Source organism: Clytia hemisphaerica, unplaced genomic scaffold (genome assembly GCF_902728285.1).
Source record: "Clytia hemisphaerica strain Z4C2 unplaced genomic scaffold, Clytia hemisphaerica genome assembly, whole genome shotgun sequence".
NCBI classification, from domain to species: Eukaryota; Metazoa; Cnidaria; class Hydrozoa; order Leptothecata; family Clytiidae; genus Clytia; species Clytia hemisphaerica.
In genome coordinates, this window is record NW_027103582.1 from 114491 (window position 1) to 138245 (window position 23755).

Genomic DNA, 23755 nt, shown 5'->3' on the forward strand with positions numbered 1-23755 from the left:
TGAAACAATAGAATTTTTATCCCCATAAGATTTCAATTCAATCGAAATTTTATCCACATTCTGGGAAAAAGTCCCACCGGGGCTGTGAGACAGGGGTGTCATTGTGTAAGCCATGGCTTCCTTAGTCCCATTTAGTGATGGGTTATTTATGGCCTTATTTCCTGCACTAGGAAGTTTTAAGCTCTTTCGAATTTAAAGGCTCGGTTGCTCTTCTTTCAAAATGCACTTAGAGCTTTGAAAAACGTATTGACGAAAGCTAACCGTAGCTAACTATTTCGATTCGACCAAGGAAAAAACTAAATGAAGGCATGCATACAAGAAGAAGAATATACGAAACCGCAATACCTCAAACGAAGAATTTTCTCAAAGTGAAGAATAAAGATGTAAATAATTCATGATATCTCGCTTAGTGAGAAAGAAGATATCACTATGACAAAATTTTCATCTAAATAAATACTCATCATAAGTTGACATTGCACCACTTAAAAATACAGACTCTCAGAGAAGTAAGATAGAATAACATAGAACTCGAGTCATATAAGAAATTTAAAATTAAACATTATTAATTAGCTTTGTGATTTTCTAATCAAAAAAATTCATTTCCACCCACGCGAAACCTGTTCCTTTACAATGCTGGACTGGCCAGAATTATTTTATATCGAAATAACTTTTGAAAGAGAAATATCCGAAAGTGTACTAACAAAATCATTAAAAATATTTTTTCGCTATACTATATGCCATGAATTTTAGGAAAGTAAACAATTGAAATGAAACGAAAGCTTTTTATAGACAGAGGAAAAGAAAACACAAACAACAATGCTGTTAAATTTGCTGACTGTAAACTAGAGAGGCGTATGGGAAGGTGTACACCAAGTAAGAACACAGATAAATGATTTAAATGTATTTTTTACTTATTTTTATTCGGTCATTTTTTATAAAACATTTTACAATTTTTTTGGGTGTTTAAAATAAAACTTTTCTATGTATTTTATATATGGTGATAGCATCAAGCTATCTGTTTTAAGGGTTTTGTTTTAAGTGTTAGTCACAACTTTTCAAAAAATAAGTATTAAAATAAAACTAAAATAAAACCAAAAAAATAGTTCTAGAACACGAAAAATATGTAAAGCATTTACTATGCAAAGATACAGTTAAAAACAGTACAAGATTAATTCTATGTGATGTAACATGTTTCAAGCATACAAAAAACCTTGAAAGTCAAGTAATATTTCATGTCAGGGATTTGTTCCGAATTTCGAAATGTTAGAAAAGTAAACAGAAAAATCTTTCCTATTTGAGACGTGAAATGGACAAACGTGAATGACGTGGACAGACGCACTTTAACAAATTATCATTGCAAAGAAAGACTTTACTTTCAGATTGTCATATCACATATGATAAAAAATTCCTTCCAAATAAAAGAGTTAGCGAAACCACCAAATAGTTCGACCTACTCTTAACTTGAAATTCTAATATATATAATGTTCCTTTTTTTCTTTTTTTCCTAAAGAATCTTTAAAATATATAATAAAGATCGTTTTTATCTAATATCAAATTCTATAAAGCGCATAACAGAGCGCTACAAAAAGTTAAAATGTAATAAATGTGTCATTAAAGGTAGCAATGGAAAAAATTAACCCCCTTTCAGAATCACGATTACTAATGACAGGCACTGATGATTTGTTATTTATGGCCACTTCCAAATTGCAGATATAATTATGCTGTAGTATGCACTAAGAAAAAGGCATCAACAATTAAAAGCAGCAAATCTATTCCAGTAAGCACAAAACAACCTTCACATTTTTAGTTGCACACATTATTTAACAAACTTTGAAAACACAAGCAGAATATCTCAAAACACTTAGACTAAAAATTCTTTTTTTATATGTACAAAAATATAGATAGGTCAGAAAATAAACTGTTTAATTTTAAAAGAGGGCAAAACCAAAAGGAAAAAATTAAGATTGTTCTTAAGCCAAAGGCCTTGAACACCCTAGGTTGGTATGAGAAGCAAATCAACAAGACTGTAAAGATTTCGAATGGCGCGATGAAGTGTTCTTCCACTGTCTCCCATTCACAACAAAAAATTCGTTGACAGATGCCATTTGTCTCATGTTGTAATGGCGTTGATGTGGAATGTTGTATGATGAATGTTGAACATACGAGGGAACAGGGTAATATACTGTGATTGGTTGATGATAGTTCGTTTGGTGAATCATTTGATTACACATATCTTGGATCATTCTTAGTGTTTGCCGGCGTTCATGTCCCATCAAGCAAACAGTAGAGTTCTCAACGACACTGTGTAAAATTGTCAAGTATTTGTATCTGTTCTCAAGTGAGCAATGGCTGTTCAAATAGCCATCTAGGGTATGTTGCTGAACAAGGATGTCTTTAAAATCAATGAAAAAACGACTGCACATGTATTTTTCCATGGAAGTTATGCCATCTGATGCAGGTTGGAACCCACAGCAAAGTAAATAACAGTACTTTAACAAACCTCCACCCCTGATCTCTTCAGGACTGATGGTTGCAATAAGTTTATTTGAAAGGTGGTATCTAGCTTCTTCGAAATCTCCATAAACCGATTCAGCCAACACAGTTGGAAACAATGTCTCAGACATTGTTATGTCAGATGGAAGGTCATAGAATTTTATCAGAGAGTCCAGAATAATTTGAAATGAATCAACAGAAAACTGAAATTTTCGTTTCATGGTATCGACAAACTTAAGTTCAATATCACAACCTTCTTGATTAGTTAATGAAATCAGGGACCACGTATCTTGTTTATTTACGACTTTTACCATTTTCTTTACATATGCTTCCTTCATGGTTAAACTCGATATCCTCTCCTTGGAAACTTCTCCCGGAAAAAACTCCATGAGAGTATTTAAAACGCAGTCCTTAATCTGGGTAAAACAAGAATCTGAAGGTATGCTCACGTTAAAGATAAGGTCCAAATCATTGTACGAATTATCCTGGTTGTCTTCATCTTGTTTCAGGTTCAAAACATGGCTAGCAGCTCCACCATTCACACGGTAATCTGCTATGGAAATGTTCGATTCGGTTAGTTTTGCTATCAAGAGTTTTATGAATTTTTTTGGTTGCACTTCGATCGTTGGAAAATTACCTCTACCATGAATTTGAATGATATCTGCCAGAACAGCATCGAGTCGTGAGACTTCCTCAAAAGTAAGAGTGTGCATGGTGATTGTTGTAAGTCTTGTGATGAGTAAAAAGTTTAAGATATGTGAGAATTTTAAATGTAAAATTGAAAAATTCAAAAAAAACTTGATCCACAACAACTAAGACTGACTGCAGTGATCAGAAAATCAGCTGAAGTGATCGTTTCTCTATAGTCGATCTAGATTTGTAAATGTGAACTAGATAACTAGAGCTCATTCTTCTTAAATATAGCTTTTCATTGGCCAATTTCCTGTCGTTGCTGGGGAATTCACTGGAAATTTATTCGCCCTACCACGCACTGTCCGAAAGACGTACTTTGCTTTTACTTTGGATCGAAATATGGTGAGTGAGGCCATTTTTAAATTATGATAAATTATGCGAAAAAGTTATAATCGATGCAACCAATCAGGTGATTTTCTTGCTTGTCGACATCTGCAAGTGACGTAATTTGTTAAAAACGAATACAAGCATGGTTTCTCCTCCAGCAAAATTGAAAATAATTTTTTCGCTCGCGGTCTCCTAATGAAGCCGCACGGGAAAAGGCGACAGAGGATCCGGGGTTACGGGGATGCTCCGCTGGTCAGGGTACCTTTTTTAACCTCCACTAGTCCCAGGAAGGCTCGCACAAACACCAAAATAGCGGTCCCTCGTAGGGTGCCTATTTTGGGGGAAAAGTGGAAAATTTGAGAAAATTTCGGAATTTCAGTCCCATTCAGGATCATTTTTTTCGCAACTTTCGAGTCCCACGTAGGGTCAATTTTTCGAACCTCAGCGGAGCACCCCCGTCGGTTGACAAGGGTCGTAATACTGCTGCTGCATTTAAAATAAACGTTAACAAAATCATCAATTTAAGGCCCTTTGGTGGAAGTAGAAGTTCTTTGAACCATAATTTGCGTACGAAGCTTTTTTCAGGCTGATGTTTCTTCTACTCGTTTTTTACAAAAGTATAAACTATATAAGAACCAGAAGGTTTCGATGGTCAAAATGTTAAAAACAAGTCAAGAGAAGAACATTTTTAAGGCTTCACAGACTCAAAAACAGGCAATTTCTCAAGAAAATGGACAAAAATACACAAAAAATGGGAAAGTAAAAATATGTTAAGAACATTTTAGGTTTGAAAATCAAAAAGTTAAAAACATCTGAAGCAAGACTTCAAAAAGTTTGGATGTTCTTATAAAAAAAACGTGTATTCTTAATTTTGTCAATTTAGATTTTGAGAAGAATTTTTCTCATAAAACAATCGACTTAGGAAAGGCTAATTTTCGGTTGGGGATCCTAAGAGGCCAAGGCGGGCACACAAAAGTAGCTGGCGCGGAGCTGAGTCCTTAGATTTCAAATATCCAGATATATCCTAATGTTCCTGCTAAATATCATCGCCCGGAATAAGACATGTAGTGCTTGGAAAATGGTCACGATGTACTTAAAAAAGTGAAAGGCGTTTGTTTCGGGGCTTCACAGTTTGGAGGACGAACGTTGGGGGGGCCATTGAAATTTCATCCAATTATCAAAGAATTTCTATTAACAGCAGATAGATAAGCTGTTGCACAAAGTACCTTCTTAATGCCCAACGGAAAAAAGCTAATTATCCAGTCTTTTCAATTCCCTTCAAACAAAAGTACAGCCATTTAGAGAGATTAACCTTATGCCATAATTTTGATAATATAAAGTTTGTAACAGTTCAATAATCCGGGTTTTAAAAGCAGTTCTGAGTTACAACGAGAATTTTAACATGGATGTACTAAGAAGACACTAAGCCGAAGATTTTGAGGGACGGAGGGAAGATAATTCCTATTTTTTATTATCCTGAGGTCGAATTATCACCTTATATTTGAAATGCAATGGTCGATATCTTGAAAGATATTTTATCACTATTTTGTGAAAATATTCCAAATGCTAGAGGAAAATTTGGGACAAAGGAACGAAAATCTAATGATAAAAGGATTTTTAGTCAAATAATATTATTTTTTTCTATACTACAAAATTTCAAAAATCGTGACAATGTATTTTTGTTAAAAAAAGTTATATGTTAATGTATGTAAATAACTTCTGCCAACAGGATGAGTAACAATGCCAAAAGCCTTGCATGTTATTTCATGATTTTTCAAACTCCTCAAAATAAGGTTTTGTTGATAAATTTCAAAAAGTGCCCGCAATAAAAAATTAATCGAAAATAAAAAAAAATTAAAAAATTAGTATCTTGGGAGAGAAATACTAAAGAACTAAATAAATTTATTTTAAATTCAAATTTTTACAAAAATTATTTATCTTAAAAGTCATTTTTCTAGCCGTTTTCACTGAGATGCAAATAAAAAACGAGGGGTATTAAATATGGCGAGAAACAAAAAATAACTTGCTTGAAGATTCTGATGATTTCTGCCTTTAAAATTGGAACCTCAAATTTCTAGTTGGAAGCTTCTCCATGACTAGGATCATAAATTTTCAGTTGAGGCAAAAAAAATGGGGCAGCTTTCCAGTCTAAGCTTTAGACACATAATGATAACAGTAACAGAACTACGAATTTTGTTCATTTTTTGCACACATTAATACCTCAACCACAATAACAGCCCTGGGAACGACTAATTGTACCAACTTTGTTTCTTCTCCTCACCGACGACCATCCAGCAATGGGCTTGAAGAGTTTAGTGAAGTTTGGATGAAAAAGTGGTTAGTCTTCTTACTTCAACTTTCTATGATGGATCAACGCGAAGGTTTTGTGTTTTATGGTAAGAAGTGACTGGCGTGTGATAATTCGGCCCATTCTCCTGAAAATGAGAAAAATATTAGCAAACATGAACTAAATAGAAATACCCAAATCAGATTTTGTTCGATTTAGTCTCTCTCTCTCTTATCCGCTTGTTAATTTTTCGAAAATTTTCCAACCCCCCGGACCTTATTAGGACCCCCCCGTTTATTAATCTTTAAGAATATTTTCAGCTGTCAAAGAGAAGGCCCCTTATTTTTCTCTAAATAGCCTATTTAGCCTATTTTTACCTTATTTTTGGGTTTCAGAAGTACAATTTCCACCCACCCCGGCAATTAGGTCCCCTCCGTTTATTAAAATCTAGAAAATTTTCCAACCCCGCCGTTTATTCGAACCCCCCCCGTTTATTTGGAACCTAAGAGTAAGGAGGAAACATTGACAGGAATAAAAGATACCAAAATTTCGAAAAAGGTCAAAAATTCGAATTACTCGATAAATTTCATATCAGAAAAATGGCACGATACTGTGGAAGATACCACAAGTATGCAATTGGAAACCTTTACTACTTGCACACTATAATCCTTCCTGATATATTGAGCAATAAATACAACGAGTCAGCAAAAATCTTAAATTGGTTGAAATTTGAAGCCCGTATACTGCATCAATACTTAAATACCACAAAGTGGATTGAAAAAATAACAGCAAATCAAATACATAGTCAAACAAACTTCTTAATTTGGAGGCCCGTAACATATGAACCAAGAAAGATATGAAAAATCTGAAAACAAATTTGAAATCAGCATTTAAAATTTTTGGTCTGATCTGTAGAAGAAATTTTCATTTTTTTCATCTTAATCTTCGAAATTTTTGAAAGATTTTATTATCTTAAAATCATCCGCAGTACTTTTCAGTGGGATGATAAAATCAATCAAAGAGCCTTTTCTTTGTCAGCTCAGATTCTCCTTGGTCAGTTCGTTGGCTTACGGCTGAAATTTGGTGCTCTCATAAAACTAGTCTAGCAAGCTAGACGACTAATTTATACATAGTAGAAATAAAGCAAAAAGTAATGAATGGAACAATTTTAGTCGTCTAGAAACCTTTGTGCACTAACTCGAAACAAAAGAAAAGTGTCAATATTGCAATTATAATTTTTTCCTGCTCAAAATAATTCTTAAGAAAAAAAATAAGTGTGGATTTGTGTATTGAAAGTTTCTCATTTGAGTTGATTTCGTTTTGAGAGTTTGTTGTTGCTTGATAAATTGTTTTCTCGCTACGCAAGTTTCTGCGTAGCTCGCCCCTGTATCTATAAGGCTGGAACACCGGATTCTTCCAGTCGTTTATACAAACTAAATCCCGTATTATTATTAGTAGTAGTATTGGTATTATTAGTATTACACGCATTATAAACGACTCCAGTCTATCATATAGTCGAACGTGCGCAACGCACTGGGCTCAACTTCAGTGGCTTCAAATTATTCATAGGCCCAATTGTAGACCCCCAGATATTTACCCAATGAACAAGTGTGCCAAATTTCAACCAAATCCGACCATTTTGGAGGCCTGTAGGCTGCTTCAAAGCTTTAGCCTCGTTTTGGCAAAAAACTCGTCCCCAGGCCCCAAAAATCTAAATTTTTGAAAAATGCAAAAACCACCCCCAGATATTCACCCAAGGAACAAGTGTGCAAAATTTTAGCCAAATCGAACAATTTTTGAAGTCTCCAGGCTGCCCCAAAGTTTTAGCCTCGTTTTGGCGAAAAACTCGTCCCCAGGCCCCAAAAATCTAAATCTAAATTTTCAAAAAATGAAAAAAAACACCACCAGATATTCACCCAAGGAACAAGTGTGCAAAATTTCAGCCAGATCGAACAATTTTTGAAGTCTCCAGGCTGCCCCAAAATTTTAGCCTCGTTTTGGCGAAAAACTCGTCCCCAGGCCCCAAAAATCAAAATTTTTGAAAAATGAAAAAAACAACCCCAGATATTCACCCAAGGAACAAGTGTGCAAAATTTCAGCCAAATCGAACAATTTTTGAAGTCTCCAGGCTGCCCCAAAGTTTTAGCCTCGTTTTGGCGAAAACTCGTCCCCAGGCCGCAAAAATCAAAATTTTTGAAAAATGAAAAAAACACCCCCAGATATTCACCCAAGGAACAAGTGTGCCAAATTTCAGCCAAATCGAACAATTTTTAAAGTCTCCAGGCTGCCCCAAAGTTTTGGGACATACACACACACACAGACAGACAGACACACACACATTCTCAGATTCTAACTCAACTGAAGTTGAGAAAAACTAACAGTAAATTTTCTATGTAAGGGGCCGGGGCATGATAAAGACAATCCAAAACTCATTTTAATCAGCTTCTTGGTTATCAGAGAAAACCACGAAGGAAGCCAGACATGAAATGTCGTCAGAGATTTCCATTGGATGAACAGCCAACGTCAAAAGAAGGAAGTTGAAGTTATTTGAAAAGACAGGCAAGAAGTTGGATATTTATGAAAAATCATTCGTCAAGAAAGTCAAATGAACAATCTTAAGTATCCAATTTTAAATGACATCTTCAGAAAACTATCAAAGAAAAAAATGTTTTACTCAAGACAAATTGGAAAAATCCAACAAAAAAACTACAATAATTTTCAGGCGACACTCTAAGTAGAAACCGGGCTTCTTGAATGATTACATGCTCCAATAATAATTATATATCGTTCAGCACGACTGAGAAAAAAGTTGCCATCCAGACCTTTCTACTGGTGAGGAAAATAGATCTCTTCGTCACGCAGCGAACGAGCTCCTTAATATTTATTAATTACAATTCCCTCTACTAAAAGAGTAATTTCAAGCATCCGACAGTTTGAAGGAAAAGAAGATTTTCTATAATAGGTCCAAATACCATCCGATGTGACACTTTGTCCATCATAAATAAACAAAGAAAGGAATGCTTTATTTTTCGAACAGCAGTTCGATTGATGTAGTTTGATGAAGTATTGGAATAACAAAGAGCGTGGTTGGTAAGGTATTATCGGACAAACTTTTAAATCATGTATGAGCAAAAACGGTGCACTGCAGATACGCTGAGAGTGATAAAAGAGTTTCGATTGGTTGACAGATGTAAAGTTTTCAATGAAATTATGAGAGTGGTAGAGATAATAGTTGTTGTGGTGGGTATTTTCAATTGAAGCATGAAGATGATTAAGTGATGAGTGGGCATGCTTTACTTCGTAGCTTGGTTACAGTCTGGTCCGTTTTGAAAGGCTTCGATAAGCCATGGTGTTGAATGGAGGAAGGAAAACTCCTTATCGAAGAGTATGTCTCATGAGTCTACAAAATGTATTAAAGTATCAAATTGTGACAGTCAATGAAAATATTAGTTGAAGTTCAGACTTAAAAACATGAGAAGCGATCTTAAATTTACTGTTTCTTATATAAGAGACGTTTACTGAGGAGTGAGAAGAGGAAATATGGGCTTCGTGAAATCAGTTTGTTGAAGCAGCCTGAAGCTCTGACAAAGTTTTCGATTGAATTTCTTGGAACGAACGAAATGAGGTGCGATAATCAAGCATTGAAAGCATTTGAATTCCATCCACCTATCGCAATTTCATAGCGAACAGTCGTTAAGTAGAAGATCAGGGTTTAGCAATAGACATTATCGTGAGTTTTTGATTTTTCTAAAACAGCGATGCATTGTGGGATTGTTTCGGGGGTATTACAATAGAATTCCCTCGAGGAATTCCTAAGAGATTTCGATTGTAATACTCCCGAAACAATCCCACAATACATCGCTTTTTTAGAAAAATCAAAAACTCCGATAAGGTCTATTCTTTCTGGAACTTTTTTCAAAACAAAATGAAAGTTCGTAAAACAGCATCGAAACCGAAAAGAGCTCGCGGAAGTCTTCTTCAAATTAGTTTTCTGAAAACGGCCACTCATTAATATCCGTCAAATGGTCATTTAAATCGAGTTAGAAATGTAATTATCAATAGAGCATGATTTGCTACCTGAACGAAGTCATTAAAAATTTGACCACGACATTTGAGGAGGAAGTAGGAATGCGGTCACACTCATTAAGGTGTTGTAAGAGGCGCGATCAAAACAAAAACCAATATCAACAAAAAGTAAACAAACTCTCCATCCAACAATGAAATTCCAAAAGAAATTAGTCTACGGTTTGGCAGAACTACATACGCATTGCCAGTGATTCAGAGGTTAACCAGAAATTGAACAACATTTAAACGTTTTAATCGTTTAATATGTTGAAAAATCGAGAAGGAGGAAGAAAGATGGGAAAAATATCAGGAGCATTATCTCATAGAAAGGAATATAGTTCTTCCTTGGACACCAAAAGAAGGAAAATTAAAGAAAGTTTCGTTGAGAAAATGCAATGCCATCATTTCTAGCAATTTGAAAGTGCAATGATTTCAAAATGTGAAAACAAAATGATGACCTATCGAAAGAAAAATGGGCCTCTTCATGTCCCCTCATTTATTGACCCGGAGGGTTGAGGGATGATGGGTATGTGCGTGCCGGCCAACCCTTACTCTTAGAGAGACTTTTTCACAAAAATTTCTTCGATTTTCAAAAAAATAATTTCGAAAATCTTTCTTACTTTCTTACTCTTCTTTTCACTCCTCTTTGCCTAAATAACCCCGGACTAATAATAAAAACTTTACTAAACCTTTATTAAAAATTTTTACTGACCTTAAAATTAAATAGGAAATTAACATAAAAATGAAGATATCCGAATGGTACGCCCACGTTCAGAGAATTTGACGGTTGAAGATGATGATAAGGAAGAAGACACAGATTTCGTGAGAAGAAGAATCGATCGAAAAAAACAAGGAAGATGGGTATTTTGTTTACAAGATGAATGAAAAACGATTAGCAGTTTCATTGAATGAGGAAGTCAGGGAAATTAGGAAGGCTTTTTTCAGAAATGGCATGAACATCAAACTCTTGCTCGCAAATTGCTAAATTTTTCTAAAACCATCAAGCCTTGTTGAGAAACTTGGCAACCACCAACAAAGCCCTTAGTCTGAATAGCAGATATATATCAAAACCACAGGTACAGTAATACATCTAAAAAGAGCACAGATCCGTTAGGGGATGCCAGCAGCTTTCAAGACCTGTCTCTTTGTCCCTTTATCCCTCCAGCTATCAAGCTTAGAATTCGGTCCACAGCACCCCAAACAAGAATTAATGGACTCATTGCTTAATATGTTCTGTTAATAATTTCCCACTGAGTAAAACATAATGGAGATTTTGCAAAGGCTAGCCTCGTCGTGCTCTAAAGAAGCAGTTTCAGTCACTTGATAAGGAAATAAGGGAAACCATAAAAACGGACGTACTCGATAACTTGGTAATGACTGTAATTATGAAGCCATTTTGAATGGTAATCACTATGTCCCACGCACTGAAATGTTCCACTGATCTCTTCTTTTCGATAACAATCGAGGATACTAAATTGATTTTTTTCTCGTCAAATTTCTGTCATTGCCATTGGATGTCTGCAAATATTTTCCACTGAATTTGACCTACGGGGAATTTCAGATTTCCCGACGCGTAGTTCAGCTTTTATTTGAGGGGCAATGTTTCAATGGCAATGTGATTGACACATCTGCATGAAAGGATATAAATGATAGAAAATGCAAAAAGATTGTTTGTAGGATAACCAATAATATTTCAGTTTAAGGAATTAGTCGGCCTGGAACAAATACAACATCAGCGTGGTGTGATCAACTCATAATGTTAAATGACCGGGCTTTAGCGAATGTCAGCGCTGTTAATTTTGCACATGTCCATATTAATCGAAACATAATCAAAATTGTGATGATGCAAATGCAAAAAGAAGTTGAAGCTTACAACTAGAATTTCACGGCCAAAAAAGTGACCAGTGTGCTACAGTAAGGATGGGAAAGCAAAGACAATCGACGAATCAAGGAACTTTTTGATGACACATGCTGCTTCATAATGCTGAATGGACCTGTTTCACGGTGGAAGTGAAAGTCAGCAAAAAAAAATCACAAATGATTCACGTGAGGTTGACAATGATTTGCATCAACAAAGAATGAAAAGAATTCCTGTCTCAGCATACTACTAGTAAATTTCCTTATCCACCACCCAGATAGGAGCAAAATATTGAATGCTTAGCAGATGATGTCAGTAAAACAGATGATGATGATGATGATGATGATGATGATGATGATGATGATACTTTTTGTAAGTTGAATCGAACGAACCCAAAATTTTCATCTTGAGACATTCACTATAAGGCTTTGTGACAGAAAGTTTTTGGACAATGTTGCTTGCATGCATCAAAACATCACAAAAGAAAATGACAAATTACCCACTAACTATGCTTTTTATCTTGAAACATGCAGTAGTTTAGGTCAGGACGAGAATTCGAGCCACGGTTGTCAAAAAAGGTTCTTGTTTTGAAAGTAAAGCTTAGAAATATGTTGTTGATGTCATATGACAATGAGCTTATAGTCGCATTAGTGAGTGTGCAGAAAAATCCTCGAAGAGACAGACAGAATTTTTGGATGCTAAATACAGGAACAGGTTGAATGGAAACAAAGGATATGACTACTTATGCTGTGTCTATCTCAATATTCCGTATGTTTGGCAAGGAAATTATATTGATGCTACTGTTTTTAAAGTGATTACATACGCATGGAGACGTTGATCCAACAACTTCTATTTTTCATCTTTTCTTACAATATAGTAATTTACGGAGAAGATTTCTGCCCTGAATCTTTATCAACTCGTCATTCTGATAAAACTGTGAATATCATCAAAAAGCTTCTCACACACCCTTCATTTTTAATTAAGTATCTTTAGATGAACGTTCTATTTATTACTGAGTGAAAATCATCAAAAGCAGTCATCATTAAATTGAGCTCGACTTCCTCCTTCAAAACCTATCTAAGCCTCGTTATTTAAATGCAGAAATGAACATGTCTAATAACCTCTCCAAATGCATGTTTTGGCTGTTTGCCAGGTTTTTTATTTAAGTGGTTTGTCAATTAGCAGAAGTTTGCTTAAAACGATCTCCAAGCAAAGGCAAAGCAGCTTAACATCTACTCATGGAAATCAGAACTTTCCTGAGACATTTCTTCTGTCGAGTTGAATAAATAGGAATAGAAACTTCCTCAAATTCTAGAAAATTTCAAAGGGCAAAAGTTTCAATTCGTGTCAGAAGCATTTTAGGGAGAGAGAAATTTGTTAAACTCTAGTTAGTGTGGAAATTGAGAAATGTGACAAAATAAAAAAAGTCCTATATTAGATTCAAAGTTTACATTTAGAAACAGGTTTTAAGGGCTGGATGTGCCAAACCGTTTTCCGGTGTACCCTTTTAGAGTATAAGCCCATAACAGAAAGTGTTGTATTGGACGACATTCAATTCTGTTCAATTCTAAAAACAAAATGATTTACAGCTGTACCAGTAGTAACTTCCTGTCCCCGGATAAAACCGTTTTGCAAAGTAGAGGTATTTGTGTTGTGTATCTCTTTTGGAACAAAACAACATGGAGTTGTGGCTAATCAGTTCTTACATAAGGTGCGGATAAACGAGATGCTGTCACTATATAACTCTTCACTTCCTGACCAACAAGCTCAACATTTCTAAAATAAGATGCTGAGCACCTGCGAGAGAGACTTTTTTAGACTGATTTTTAGTCTTTTATGGAAATAAGATGCACTCCTTCTTACTTCCATTCATACACAGCTATAAGAGATATTATGGTGGTTTGTATACCTTTGCACCTTTATACCAACTGATTATGTTCTTTATATTTAAGTAGTCAACAGAAAGATGAGGCATTGTTTCGGTACCAGGAAGGGGTGTTCATACTGTAATTTGAGGAAAGTTGGATGAGAACGATTTCTGAAATCTAAAGATTATTAAAGGGTTTTAGAATTTAGGGAGGGCTGGAGGTCGTTCTCTCCAATTCAGCTTGAATTGACCAGATTTACACTAAGATGACTACAGTAATAGTCCCCAAAAAGTAACACTGGCATACAAACTCAAGGGGTAGTGCAGAAGTTTTTCGAAAAGCCATTCCCATGTTATTGTCACTTCTCTAAGCCACTTTTGTCATGCCAGATTTGCACGTTATTCAAAAGAGATTTTGAACGGTGACAGCAATACAAAAAGTAAAGTTTCTTCTATGGAGTACTTTGTTAGTGAAAGAAGCACACCTGTCACAATCGGATCATCATCCTAATCCTAACATCATCGGATTTACAATCTTTGGAAATGTTGAATATAATCTTTCGCAAGCTTACTTCTTCTTCTGTTAACGTTTCATCTCGATTTCCCGAATAAACATCCTCAGCTGAGGCTACTGGATTTCGTTTGAGTAGAAGAGATAAAGAACATTTAAAGTTTTTACCCGAGAAGCGAACCATGGTGCAGTGGTAGAGCATTCGTCTACGGTTCGCAAGGTTGTGAGTTCAACCCCCAGCCGGGTCATACCAAAGATTCTCAAAATAGTACTTGATACCGCTCTGCTTGATGTTCAGTAATTAAGAGAAGGATCAAGGGTAATCGGAAAAATCCAGGGAGAAAGAGTGGCGCCCTCCCCTACCTTCGGGTAGATAGCTATCGAAAGAGGAGTCTTCGGGTCGCCTCCGATGCTCCGACTGCGGTCGCAAACTTACTTACTTACTTTTACCCGAGAAAACCCTGAAAGAGCAGAAATAAGAAATTTCTTCTCATAGAAAGACCATTTGGAATATTTCCCTCACACAAGAGCATAAATTATCCTAATTTATTCACAGCCAGGTATAATTTATGTGCGAATAAATTACTATAATCTGAGTGAGTGGAAACCATTCCCAGGAAAGCGAAAAAGTGAAAAGCGAAAAAAGAACGGGAAAGAACGGGAGCAAGTTGCGAAATCCGAATAACGAAAAGCAATAGAACGAACCCTACGCCCGAGTGATGTCACAAAAGAGTGTGCGACCATCTGCAAATATCCCTCGCTTTTGTTCTTATATTTGTCAAATGAACGAAAAACGTTTTTCATATTTTCTTTTGTTGATACAAACGAGACGAGAATAAGAAGAAGTGATCATCAAAAATAGAGAATATAGAACGTGGGCGAAGGATGTTTTTTTTCTTCTTCATTTTTTCGCGAGAATTTTCTCGCCAAGTTATGAAAGAATATTTCTATATTAGCGTTGGTTTGTTGACCTACAACTAATACAGAAATGAAAATTGTTACTTTTGATCGTTTCTTATGAAATTCCTATATTTGAGATGCTTTAAAGGTGGTTGTGAAAAAGCAGGGGTGTTTACCAAATACTGTAACCGTCAAACCGAGAATGAAAAAATGGAACGAACGAACGAACGAACGAACGAACGAACGAACGAACGAACGAACGAACGAACGAACGAACGAACGAACGAACGAACGAACGAACGAACGAACGAACGAACGAACGAACGAACGAACGAACGAACGAACGAACGAACGAACGAACGAACGAACGAACGAACGAACGAACGAACGAACGAACGAACGAACGAACGAACGAACGAACGAACGAACGAACGAACGAACGAACGAACGAACGAACGAACCGGAGATTGGAAAACGAGAAAGGGTAAAAGGAAAAGTTAAAGTAAAGAGAAGACAAATTCAATTTCGACTTACATCCTACAAAGATGAGTAATCAGGATAAATTAGGAATGAAAATAATTCCCTATAAAGTGAAGAAACAGGAAAAAACTTGGAGACAAAAGCAAACGAAAGGGGATAACTAGAATTCAAAATTTTCAATATCACATCTCCCTCAAATCGATTAAAATATTTTTCACAAATCAGTAACATAAATAAAGGGGCTTAATGTGCCTCAGGACCCTTTTAAAAAATCTTATATTACTATTCAGTGACGTCACAAGGGCAGCATAAATAATGAATATTTCGGAAGGAGGGAAGATTCGTAATGAAAACGAAGACAAGAGAAATTGAAGATTTCAGCTGACGTCAGAATTCTTTGAGGTAATCCAGAGAAGTCGAAAGAAGCGTTTCTTTTGAGAAGGACATCCTACAATGTGACCTTCATTTGTGGTCATGTATTACATTTCATTACATCCTTCAAAAAGGACGAAAAAGGACGAAAAAGGGAGACTTTGATCGAAACAATTCTTAAAATTTGAGAGCATGTTTACAAAGGAACCAAACCCTTCCTGCCCTCCCACTTATCTTGCCAAAAAAATACTACTATTTAGCAGCACGAGACTCCAAGATACACGTTTTTTTTTATAAGGAACCTTAACTTTGCTCTGAGCCTGGAGTTCCTTATTTTTACAGAGAATTTCAGTCTCAAAGTTCCTTATCGAGTTCCTTACTACATAGGAAATTTTGAACTTTTTGCCCCTTGAAAGATCAAAATTTGGTCAAATTAGTCCCAATAAGGTACATTACTTTCAAATCCACTTATTCTCAGCCTGAGCAGTTCCTTAACAATTCCTTATTTTTTGAACCATTTTCAGCCTCGAGTTCCTTATAAACATGTTCCTTATAAAAAAAAACGTGTATAAGGACAGTTTTAAGCCCAACCTCAACCTCAGCTTTAGAAATGTCTTACAGATCCGGCTTAAAGCCTTTATCCCCTAATATAAGCAAGATAGCATATTGACAAAATCCTCAGGATGTTACTTTAAAATCTCATACAATAAGAAAAATTGCTGATTTAAAAAAAATCGCGCAATGGTTTAAATACACTACAATTGAGTTTTTTTTACTCCAACACTCACGCAGAACGAAGATTTGATAGAGACATTCGAGTTGTAGAGGTTCGAATTATGAAAACTCTACTGTACTAAGGTCGGTGGCGGTGACATCCAAAAGTATTGTCAATTCTGGCCTTTTCCAAAATCTTAATTCAACAAAAACGCTAATTACGGTACATTATTTCGATAATATTTCCTACTCAGTACTAAAATATATATCTACAAATTATTCCAAATCAAACACTTTAAAAATACGTGACGCGTACAATTTAGAAAAAATGAGTGGTGCGTGAAAAATGCCGAGGGTTAGATACTCGTGTAGAAAAATGTTGACATAACGAATTATCCAACATGTGGTTTTGACAAAAAAAAATCCACGAAGATAAAAACGGCAGGGATTTTAAACTTGCAAAAGACGAGAAAAAGATCTGTTAAAATTCATAAACCTTTTTGGTCCCCTGGTTCTGAAGTTCATCTGGATACTGGATGGATACAGTTAGTTGACCTTCGAAGTATTTGTCACCCATGCCCAAAGATGTGCAATAAATGTGATTGATAATAATTGTCTGTGGAGAAGGATGCAGATCAAAATAAAAAGTCCATCTCCAAAGCGATTCCATACAGCGATGAGGAGGTTGTAAAAAACTGTCTGTGATCCAAAAAAAGTAAATAACAAACGCAGAAAGGTCCATCTCAAAGTGATTTCATCCAGAGTTGACAAGGTCAATCATTATGTTCTTTTTCGTACCAAGAGACGAATATGAAGAACCAGAACACCATTGAGAACAATGAGCTCACCACACCGATTCTGATAGCAAGGTTCTTCAAAGGTTCAACGTTCCCGAAGTAGAAATGACGTACTACCATCATGACAGCCAATAGAATCAATACTCGATAGTAGGTTGGAAACTTCTTACGAAAATGTTCGTTCATTTTGGATGGATTACCAGCCAGTCAGCAGCCTCGTTTTGTTATTATGTTAATATTATTTCATTAATGTACTAAAATGTGAAGCATACCGAGCCATTAGATTTTTGTCCTGGTCCATAGAGGGTTTGTTGAACTCCCATATAGTAAAGATCCATTAAAACAATTTCTTGGTAACACAGGAGGGGCACTAGGGCTGGCGGATGAGGGTTATATGCGGACTGGACCTCCGAGAACTGACCCTAGAGAGACATTTTCACAACCAACCAAAACAACCATTAGAGACTAATTTAAGACTTTCTGATTTTTGCAACCCTAAGAGAGACTTTTGAAGGTGAAAAGATCGACCGTCCGCACATACCCCAGCACCCATTTTTGCCTAAGTACACCCCCCGGGTTTTTTAAAGTCTTTAAGAAGAAGGATGTTTAAAATAAAGCTCAAATGACATTGTAGGCAAAACTTCAATTACATGTTAAAATTTAATAGGAATAAATCTGCGTCTCAGATACATGTAGAGAAATCGCAAACATTCCTGACCTACATATTGGGGGCCATGAAAAAAGGTAACTGTCTGTAAGGAACTTAAAAATATTGTCGATGTTAAAAAATTAAAAACAAGCGATACTAATAAAATTAGATAGAGATGTTGAAGTTTTAAAAGCAAAAAAAAATCTGTAAAATTTCTCTTCCTACAGATTGAGTGTTTTCGAGTTTCACCGACATATTTGGGGCCAAATACTGGACGCCATACCCTCAAACTCGAAAATTCACCAATACCTTTTCCATTATTGGACTCTTACCAAATCTTCATGCAAACTTAATCAGCAGTAGCGTGGTGGCACGACTAAAATTTCGGCAAACTGGAGAGGCATTTTTAGAAAAGTTTAAATTTGGTGCCCCCTATGAAAAGAAAATATGTTGATGAAATTACGCGAGCGAAGCGAGCACGAAAATTTTGGGGTACCGAAAACTCAATTATAAGGTGTAAAAAAAGCAAAGGGGCGCCGTAATTAGTAATCAGAGGCGTCTTTTTAAGCCCTTTGTATTTCTGCGCCCCCCCAAAAAAAAATCGGCCGCTGGGAGCCACTACGCTACTGTTAATCAGTGATAAATTGAAAGCTTCTAGGATGTGTTTAAAGGAATCAGTTGTCAATGAACTACTGATCATGCGCACAAACAACATCCATGTAGGGAATTGACGAAATCATTTAAACCTTGATTGTTTGTAATGTTGTTACAAAGGGTCCGACCAACAATTTAGAATAAAAACTACAATGTCACCCAGGATTTAGCCTATACCAGACGTCACACGCGTTTTTTCTACGCAATAAACCAAGAAACGAGATGAAAAATCCCGGTTTTTAGTGAGGTGCTCGCTATCTAGGCTTGAAAAAGTGAAACGTTTTGAATGAGGCAATGCATCGGATATAGTCGAGCAATTTTTGCTTTCGGGGCATACAATCTTGAATCTTATCCGACCCAGAAAAAACATTTTGCGCGTCAAATTTTCACTGGTCAATTTCATATCTAGTTTTTAAGATGACATTCAGAGAGTCATTTTTGTTAGGAATTGCCAAATTGATTGTTATAGAATGAAGGAATTCCCTCGAAGGAAACCCGTTTATTTGAAAATGCCTCACTGATATTTCAGATTGTGAACAACTTTCACAGCTTTGTGACCAACACTGATCTCTTACTACTTAACTGGATCGGGCTTTCCATATAAAAACACCCGTGTCTCACAGCCCCGGTGGAACTTTCTTCCTCAGTGGGGATAAAAATTCCTAGTGAAATCCTAATGAGGATAAAAATTCTATTGTTCCAAGGTTGAAAAACCCAGTGGGGATGGTAATTTCGAATGGGGATGAAATCAAAGTCAATTTCCCAGTGGAGCTGAAATTCAAGGGTATTTCCCAGCGGGGAAGAATTTTTTTCTTAATTTTCCAGTGGGGCTTGAGTCCCAGCGGGTCTGTGACACAGGGGTGTATAGAAGGAAGCGGAGAGAGCTTTTAATTTGATTAGTCCGCTATCTTAGTTTCAATTCTGGTCGTCAATAGTGCGATTCGAATGCTTTGAAATTCATGGTGGACCAGTCGAAAACTGAGTCGAAAACTAAAACATAATTCGACGGGAAATTTGTGGGCAGGTAACCTATCAAGTGTGTAAAGGAATATGAAATCTGTGAGTCCAACATAAACAAGTTCTCCTTGGACGAAAATAAGACATAGAGTAAGACAGGGTATTGGCTGAAGCGAGGAGATCAGTTAAGTAATCTGCAATGTTATAGAATTTTTCTGAAAATTGTAAATTTTTTCCATCGTTGTTTTACTTTCAATAAAGAGTTTCAAAACGGGCGAAAAAAACTTCTATAAAGAGTAAACAACATCAGCAAGAAAATAATATTGATATGGTAAGAAAAAAAGTCAAAGCTAGACAAACAAACGAGAAATCGAAATTAACATTTTTGCTTCAAAATATTTGAATTAAACCTGTCAAATATTTGCTTCAATTTGCTTCCTCCCACTTCTCAGAAAAACAGCATTTCATTTAAAATTTCCTTCTTTCGCTCGACCATTCTGATGTTTTCTACTTTTAGCCTTATCTGGTACTCGATGTAGAAATTTTCTTCCGACACGCTATAGCTCTGAAGGTCGGGAAAATTTTAACATCTGGAACCTTTGGGTTACCATTTTTCATTTTTCTGTAAGGTTTCTCAGGCAGCAGAGATTTTCATGCTAAATTCAGTCGGGTGCAACCGATAGTCAAGCAAAAAGTGTAAGGACAGCTAGACACGGCTGTGATGCGGTACATCAAACGATGATTACTATAGGTGATATTGGCCCGCTCCTTCAGAGCTTTAGCGTGGGCGGCCGCCAATACACCATCGGAATATCAGATAACTTTTAGCCGGGTGGTGGTGTTTGAGAAAGGATATTTCTCTCGTTTTAAGCTGATACCTAGTACTAAATTTGGGATTTAGGTGGGTAAATTTGGCAAGGATTTCCCAATTATGGCAGATCAGAGCAGAAATTTTCCTAAATATCTAAAATAAAGTTTCGAAAATAATCGGATTTTATCGAACAGAAATATATTCAGTAATTTCCTGAATTTCTAATTTTGATAAATCAAGACTTTGACCTGTTCCACATTTTGTTGAAGTGAAATTAACTAACCGCTAGGTATTACGAAACATTTTTCTAGGGCGATGTACCCTATTTTTCTTGATAATAGGTTGTAATAGGTAGGTGTCCCCTTTTTTCCTGAAAAACAGATAGTACCTGGCACTATTAAGGGTAAGGATCTCGTTGTGCACAAAATAAGACTATGGAAGTACTCCCTGGGCTATCGAGCTTAGGAGTATATAAGCGTCAACATCAGTTTGGGCATAAAGAATTAAAAAAATTCAAAACAAGCAACATGCTGAATGGACCTACCTGATGATGAAAGTTAGATAGCAATACGAAAAGAAAAATGAAAAAAATCAGTCAGAAAATATAGCGTTTAGCGAAAATACACAACGCAATAAATTCATCATTGATTGTTGATGGGGGGAGAGGGAAAGGTTTTGGGAAAAAATAAATAGGAAGTTCTGGTCGCAAAAATCAGTTTTATTGACAATTGAATCATGCTTGATGGTGAGCATTGTTATGAATAATGTTTTTGTGTGTGAAAAACATAGCAATACAAGGAAAACAAAATCGAACTCGGCCATGTTTTGAGCATTGCGAATACGCATCTTTCTGCAAAAAATCAGAAATAACTAAGGATGAAAATTTGAGAAAATGTAAAAAAAAACCGTCACATTTTAGGTATTGTCATATTGCATCAGTGTGCAAAATTTCATAAAAAATATAAAGTACAGCTCGAGAAATTCAAGAAATACTGTCTTTCCAGCGAAAATAGGTTGTTCCGGCGATTTTTAGAAAGTTCCGGCTTCAAAAATCTATTTTATTGAAAATTGAAACATGCTTGATGGTGGGCATTGCTATTAATAATGTTTTTTGAATGAAAAAACAACCAATTATATGGAAAAAGTCCAATGAAGATACAGAAAAACGGCGATTTCCGGCATATTTCCGGCATTTTCAGCCGGAAAAAATCTTTTCTCAAAAATCGGAAGCCGTCTCAAATGCTCGCACGTTGCTCACGTTGAAATTACATTGTTCTATTGTTCTAGAGCAGACACCCTCCAAATCTCTGGAAGACATGTAGCCTGTGAAATTTAGAGGTTTTACTTTCTACTACAAAGCACATGGCTGGAACCCCCCCCCCTGGCCTGAGGGGGGGGGGCTAAAAGGTCAAGCAGCGATTGGTACCTGATTTTAGCCTGTGGCTAGGGGAGGCTAACCATGTTAGGGGTCACCTAATTTTTTTCAGATAGACCTGGGGGCTAGATTCTATGTTTGGTGATATTATCTGCAGTGCCGTAGCAACTGGGGGAGGGGGCAAGGGAGGCTATGCCCCCAATAACTTTTTCAAGAATGGTTATTTTACAAAATGCAAAGTTTTTCTTTTTTAATTTGTCATAATTGTCTTATAAGTGCATGTTTTGAGTGCATTTTCGAGCAATCTAGAGCTCAAATTTTCAAAATTTCCCCCCTCGGGCCAAACCATGGTTGGCCCTCGCGGTGTGACTAAACTTCAGCCCCCCTAATATGAAAATGCTTCCTACGGCACTGATCTGCACTGTCTGGCAAGGGATTTGCACCCTGGATTACAAAACCTTGATAATCTGGCATGAACCTTCAGTACTTAACTGATCTCTTATTTCTTAGGGCATTTATTTTATTTAGCAATAAGCTAAACTAACTGTTGTATTTAAGTTTGATTGTTTGAAAAGGATTTTCGAAAAAATTTGACGTGTCATTGGCTTAGGGGTCACCTAAAATATTTGCCAACCAGGGGTTACTTAAATCTTAGGGGTCACCTGAATTCTTAGGGGGCACCTAAAACCTGCTGCCAAGCCATGAAGCAATATTTTAAAGGCTGAATTCCATATTTCAACATTTGAACGGTGTCGACGGAGCCGGAATTGAGGGAGTCTTCTGATTTTCTATTCTACTCTTTTAGCTCCCAGTAACACCCCACCCAGATCATACTACTCAATTTAAGCTAATCATTCGCTCAGTTGGTGGAGAAAAGAACAACATTTGGATTGCAAAGCGAGCGTACTACCGACCGAGTTACCCACCCACGGGAAATGAGTTCGGGGTTGGAAATTCGGCTTTTATACCGTAGAAGCTTTATTGTAATCAGTCATTCAGAACAAAAAATCAAATTATTAAAGGCGCTTTAAACCCAGAAAAATCCCACAAGGGATTATGTTAATGAATGTCAGGATTATTGTAATAGAATAACGGGATATATAACAGCTCTTGTCAAGTTTAAAGGGTCTAAAGCCCTGTGCTTAAGTGCCTTTTTCAAGGAAATCCAGTAAGAATTATCTCCTTCAGGGGGTTCAACTGAACTGACATGGGTCACAAATCTACCAACGTAAACCCCCTGGAATCTTAAGGTAGATATGATGTTGATCACCCAGTTTTATTGGCATGTTACTACTTTTACCGGGGGTAATTTGAGCATTCAGCTGGTCAGGTAAGGACACCCTGGAATGGGTTTTAAAACACAGAAGTAGATTATGTTGGACTTGAGATCCTTATCGTAAAGAGATAACATATGAAGATACCCTCATCAAATTTACTGTGGTATTTCATTAGCTACAAAAGAAAGACAACTTTGTCGCCAAAATCATCTTGTTAAGAGATGCATTCTCCTTAACACACAGGCGGAGGAGTGTTTCGAATTCCTTATTTGGTCCGAGAATACTCTCCAACGTAGAGAGCGTAGAATAGTGGAAGTTTGAAAGTGAAAGAAAATCATCAGCAACACAAAAAGAATTTGCCTCGCAAACATCGAGCTGTTAGGGAATTTTCAAAGTCCTCGCAAATATATTTTTCTTCTTTCTTTCTTCCTTACTAAAACACAAAGATTGCTGACACCATCCTTCCAATCAGAAAATTTTTGTATAGATGGATGATGTAATGATAGAAAGTCATTTTTACTGATATCCTTTGGGGTCACGTAAGACTTGTTGCGATATTTGAACATTTTCAAGTTCTAACAATTCTTTAGGATGAAGCAAGCAAAGGCGGAGGATAAAACCACCACTCGAGGCACCTTTCTGTAGAACCGAGCGTTATCGTGCCTCTT

At 36.3% G+C, this 23755-nt stretch overlaps 2 protein-coding genes across 2 annotated transcripts in view; both read right to left on the bottom strand.

The window, feature by feature from the left end:
• Window positions 1-893: 893 nt before the first annotated feature.
• Window positions 894-3380, bottom strand: LOC136801283 (terminal nucleotidyltransferase 5A-like). The gene has a single exon (XM_067057910.1). It carries the CDS (start codon window positions 3204-3206, stop codon window positions 2016-2018), a length of 1191 nt encoding a protein of 396 aa, XP_066914011.1. The 5' UTR covers window positions 3207-3380; the 3' UTR covers window positions 894-2015.
• Window positions 3381-5110: 1730 nt separating this feature from the next.
• The window catches only part of LOC136801282 (protein GDAP2 homolog), a 42039-nt gene continuing 23394 nt past the window's right edge, over window positions 5111-23755 (bottom strand). Inside the window, exon 15 of the mRNA XM_067057909.1 lies at window positions 5111-5948. Coding sequence (XP_066914010.1) covers window positions 5874-5948 — 75 coding nt within the window. The 3' untranslated portion in view covers window positions 5111-5873. The remainder of the gene's footprint in view (window positions 5949-23755) is intronic.

Bases quoted from the DNA above. Each gene is read 5' to 3' on its own strand.
- LOC136801283 (XM_067057910.1), bottom strand. From the start codon at position 3,206: ATGCACACTCTTACTTTTGAGGAAGTCTCACGACTCGATGCTGTTCTG.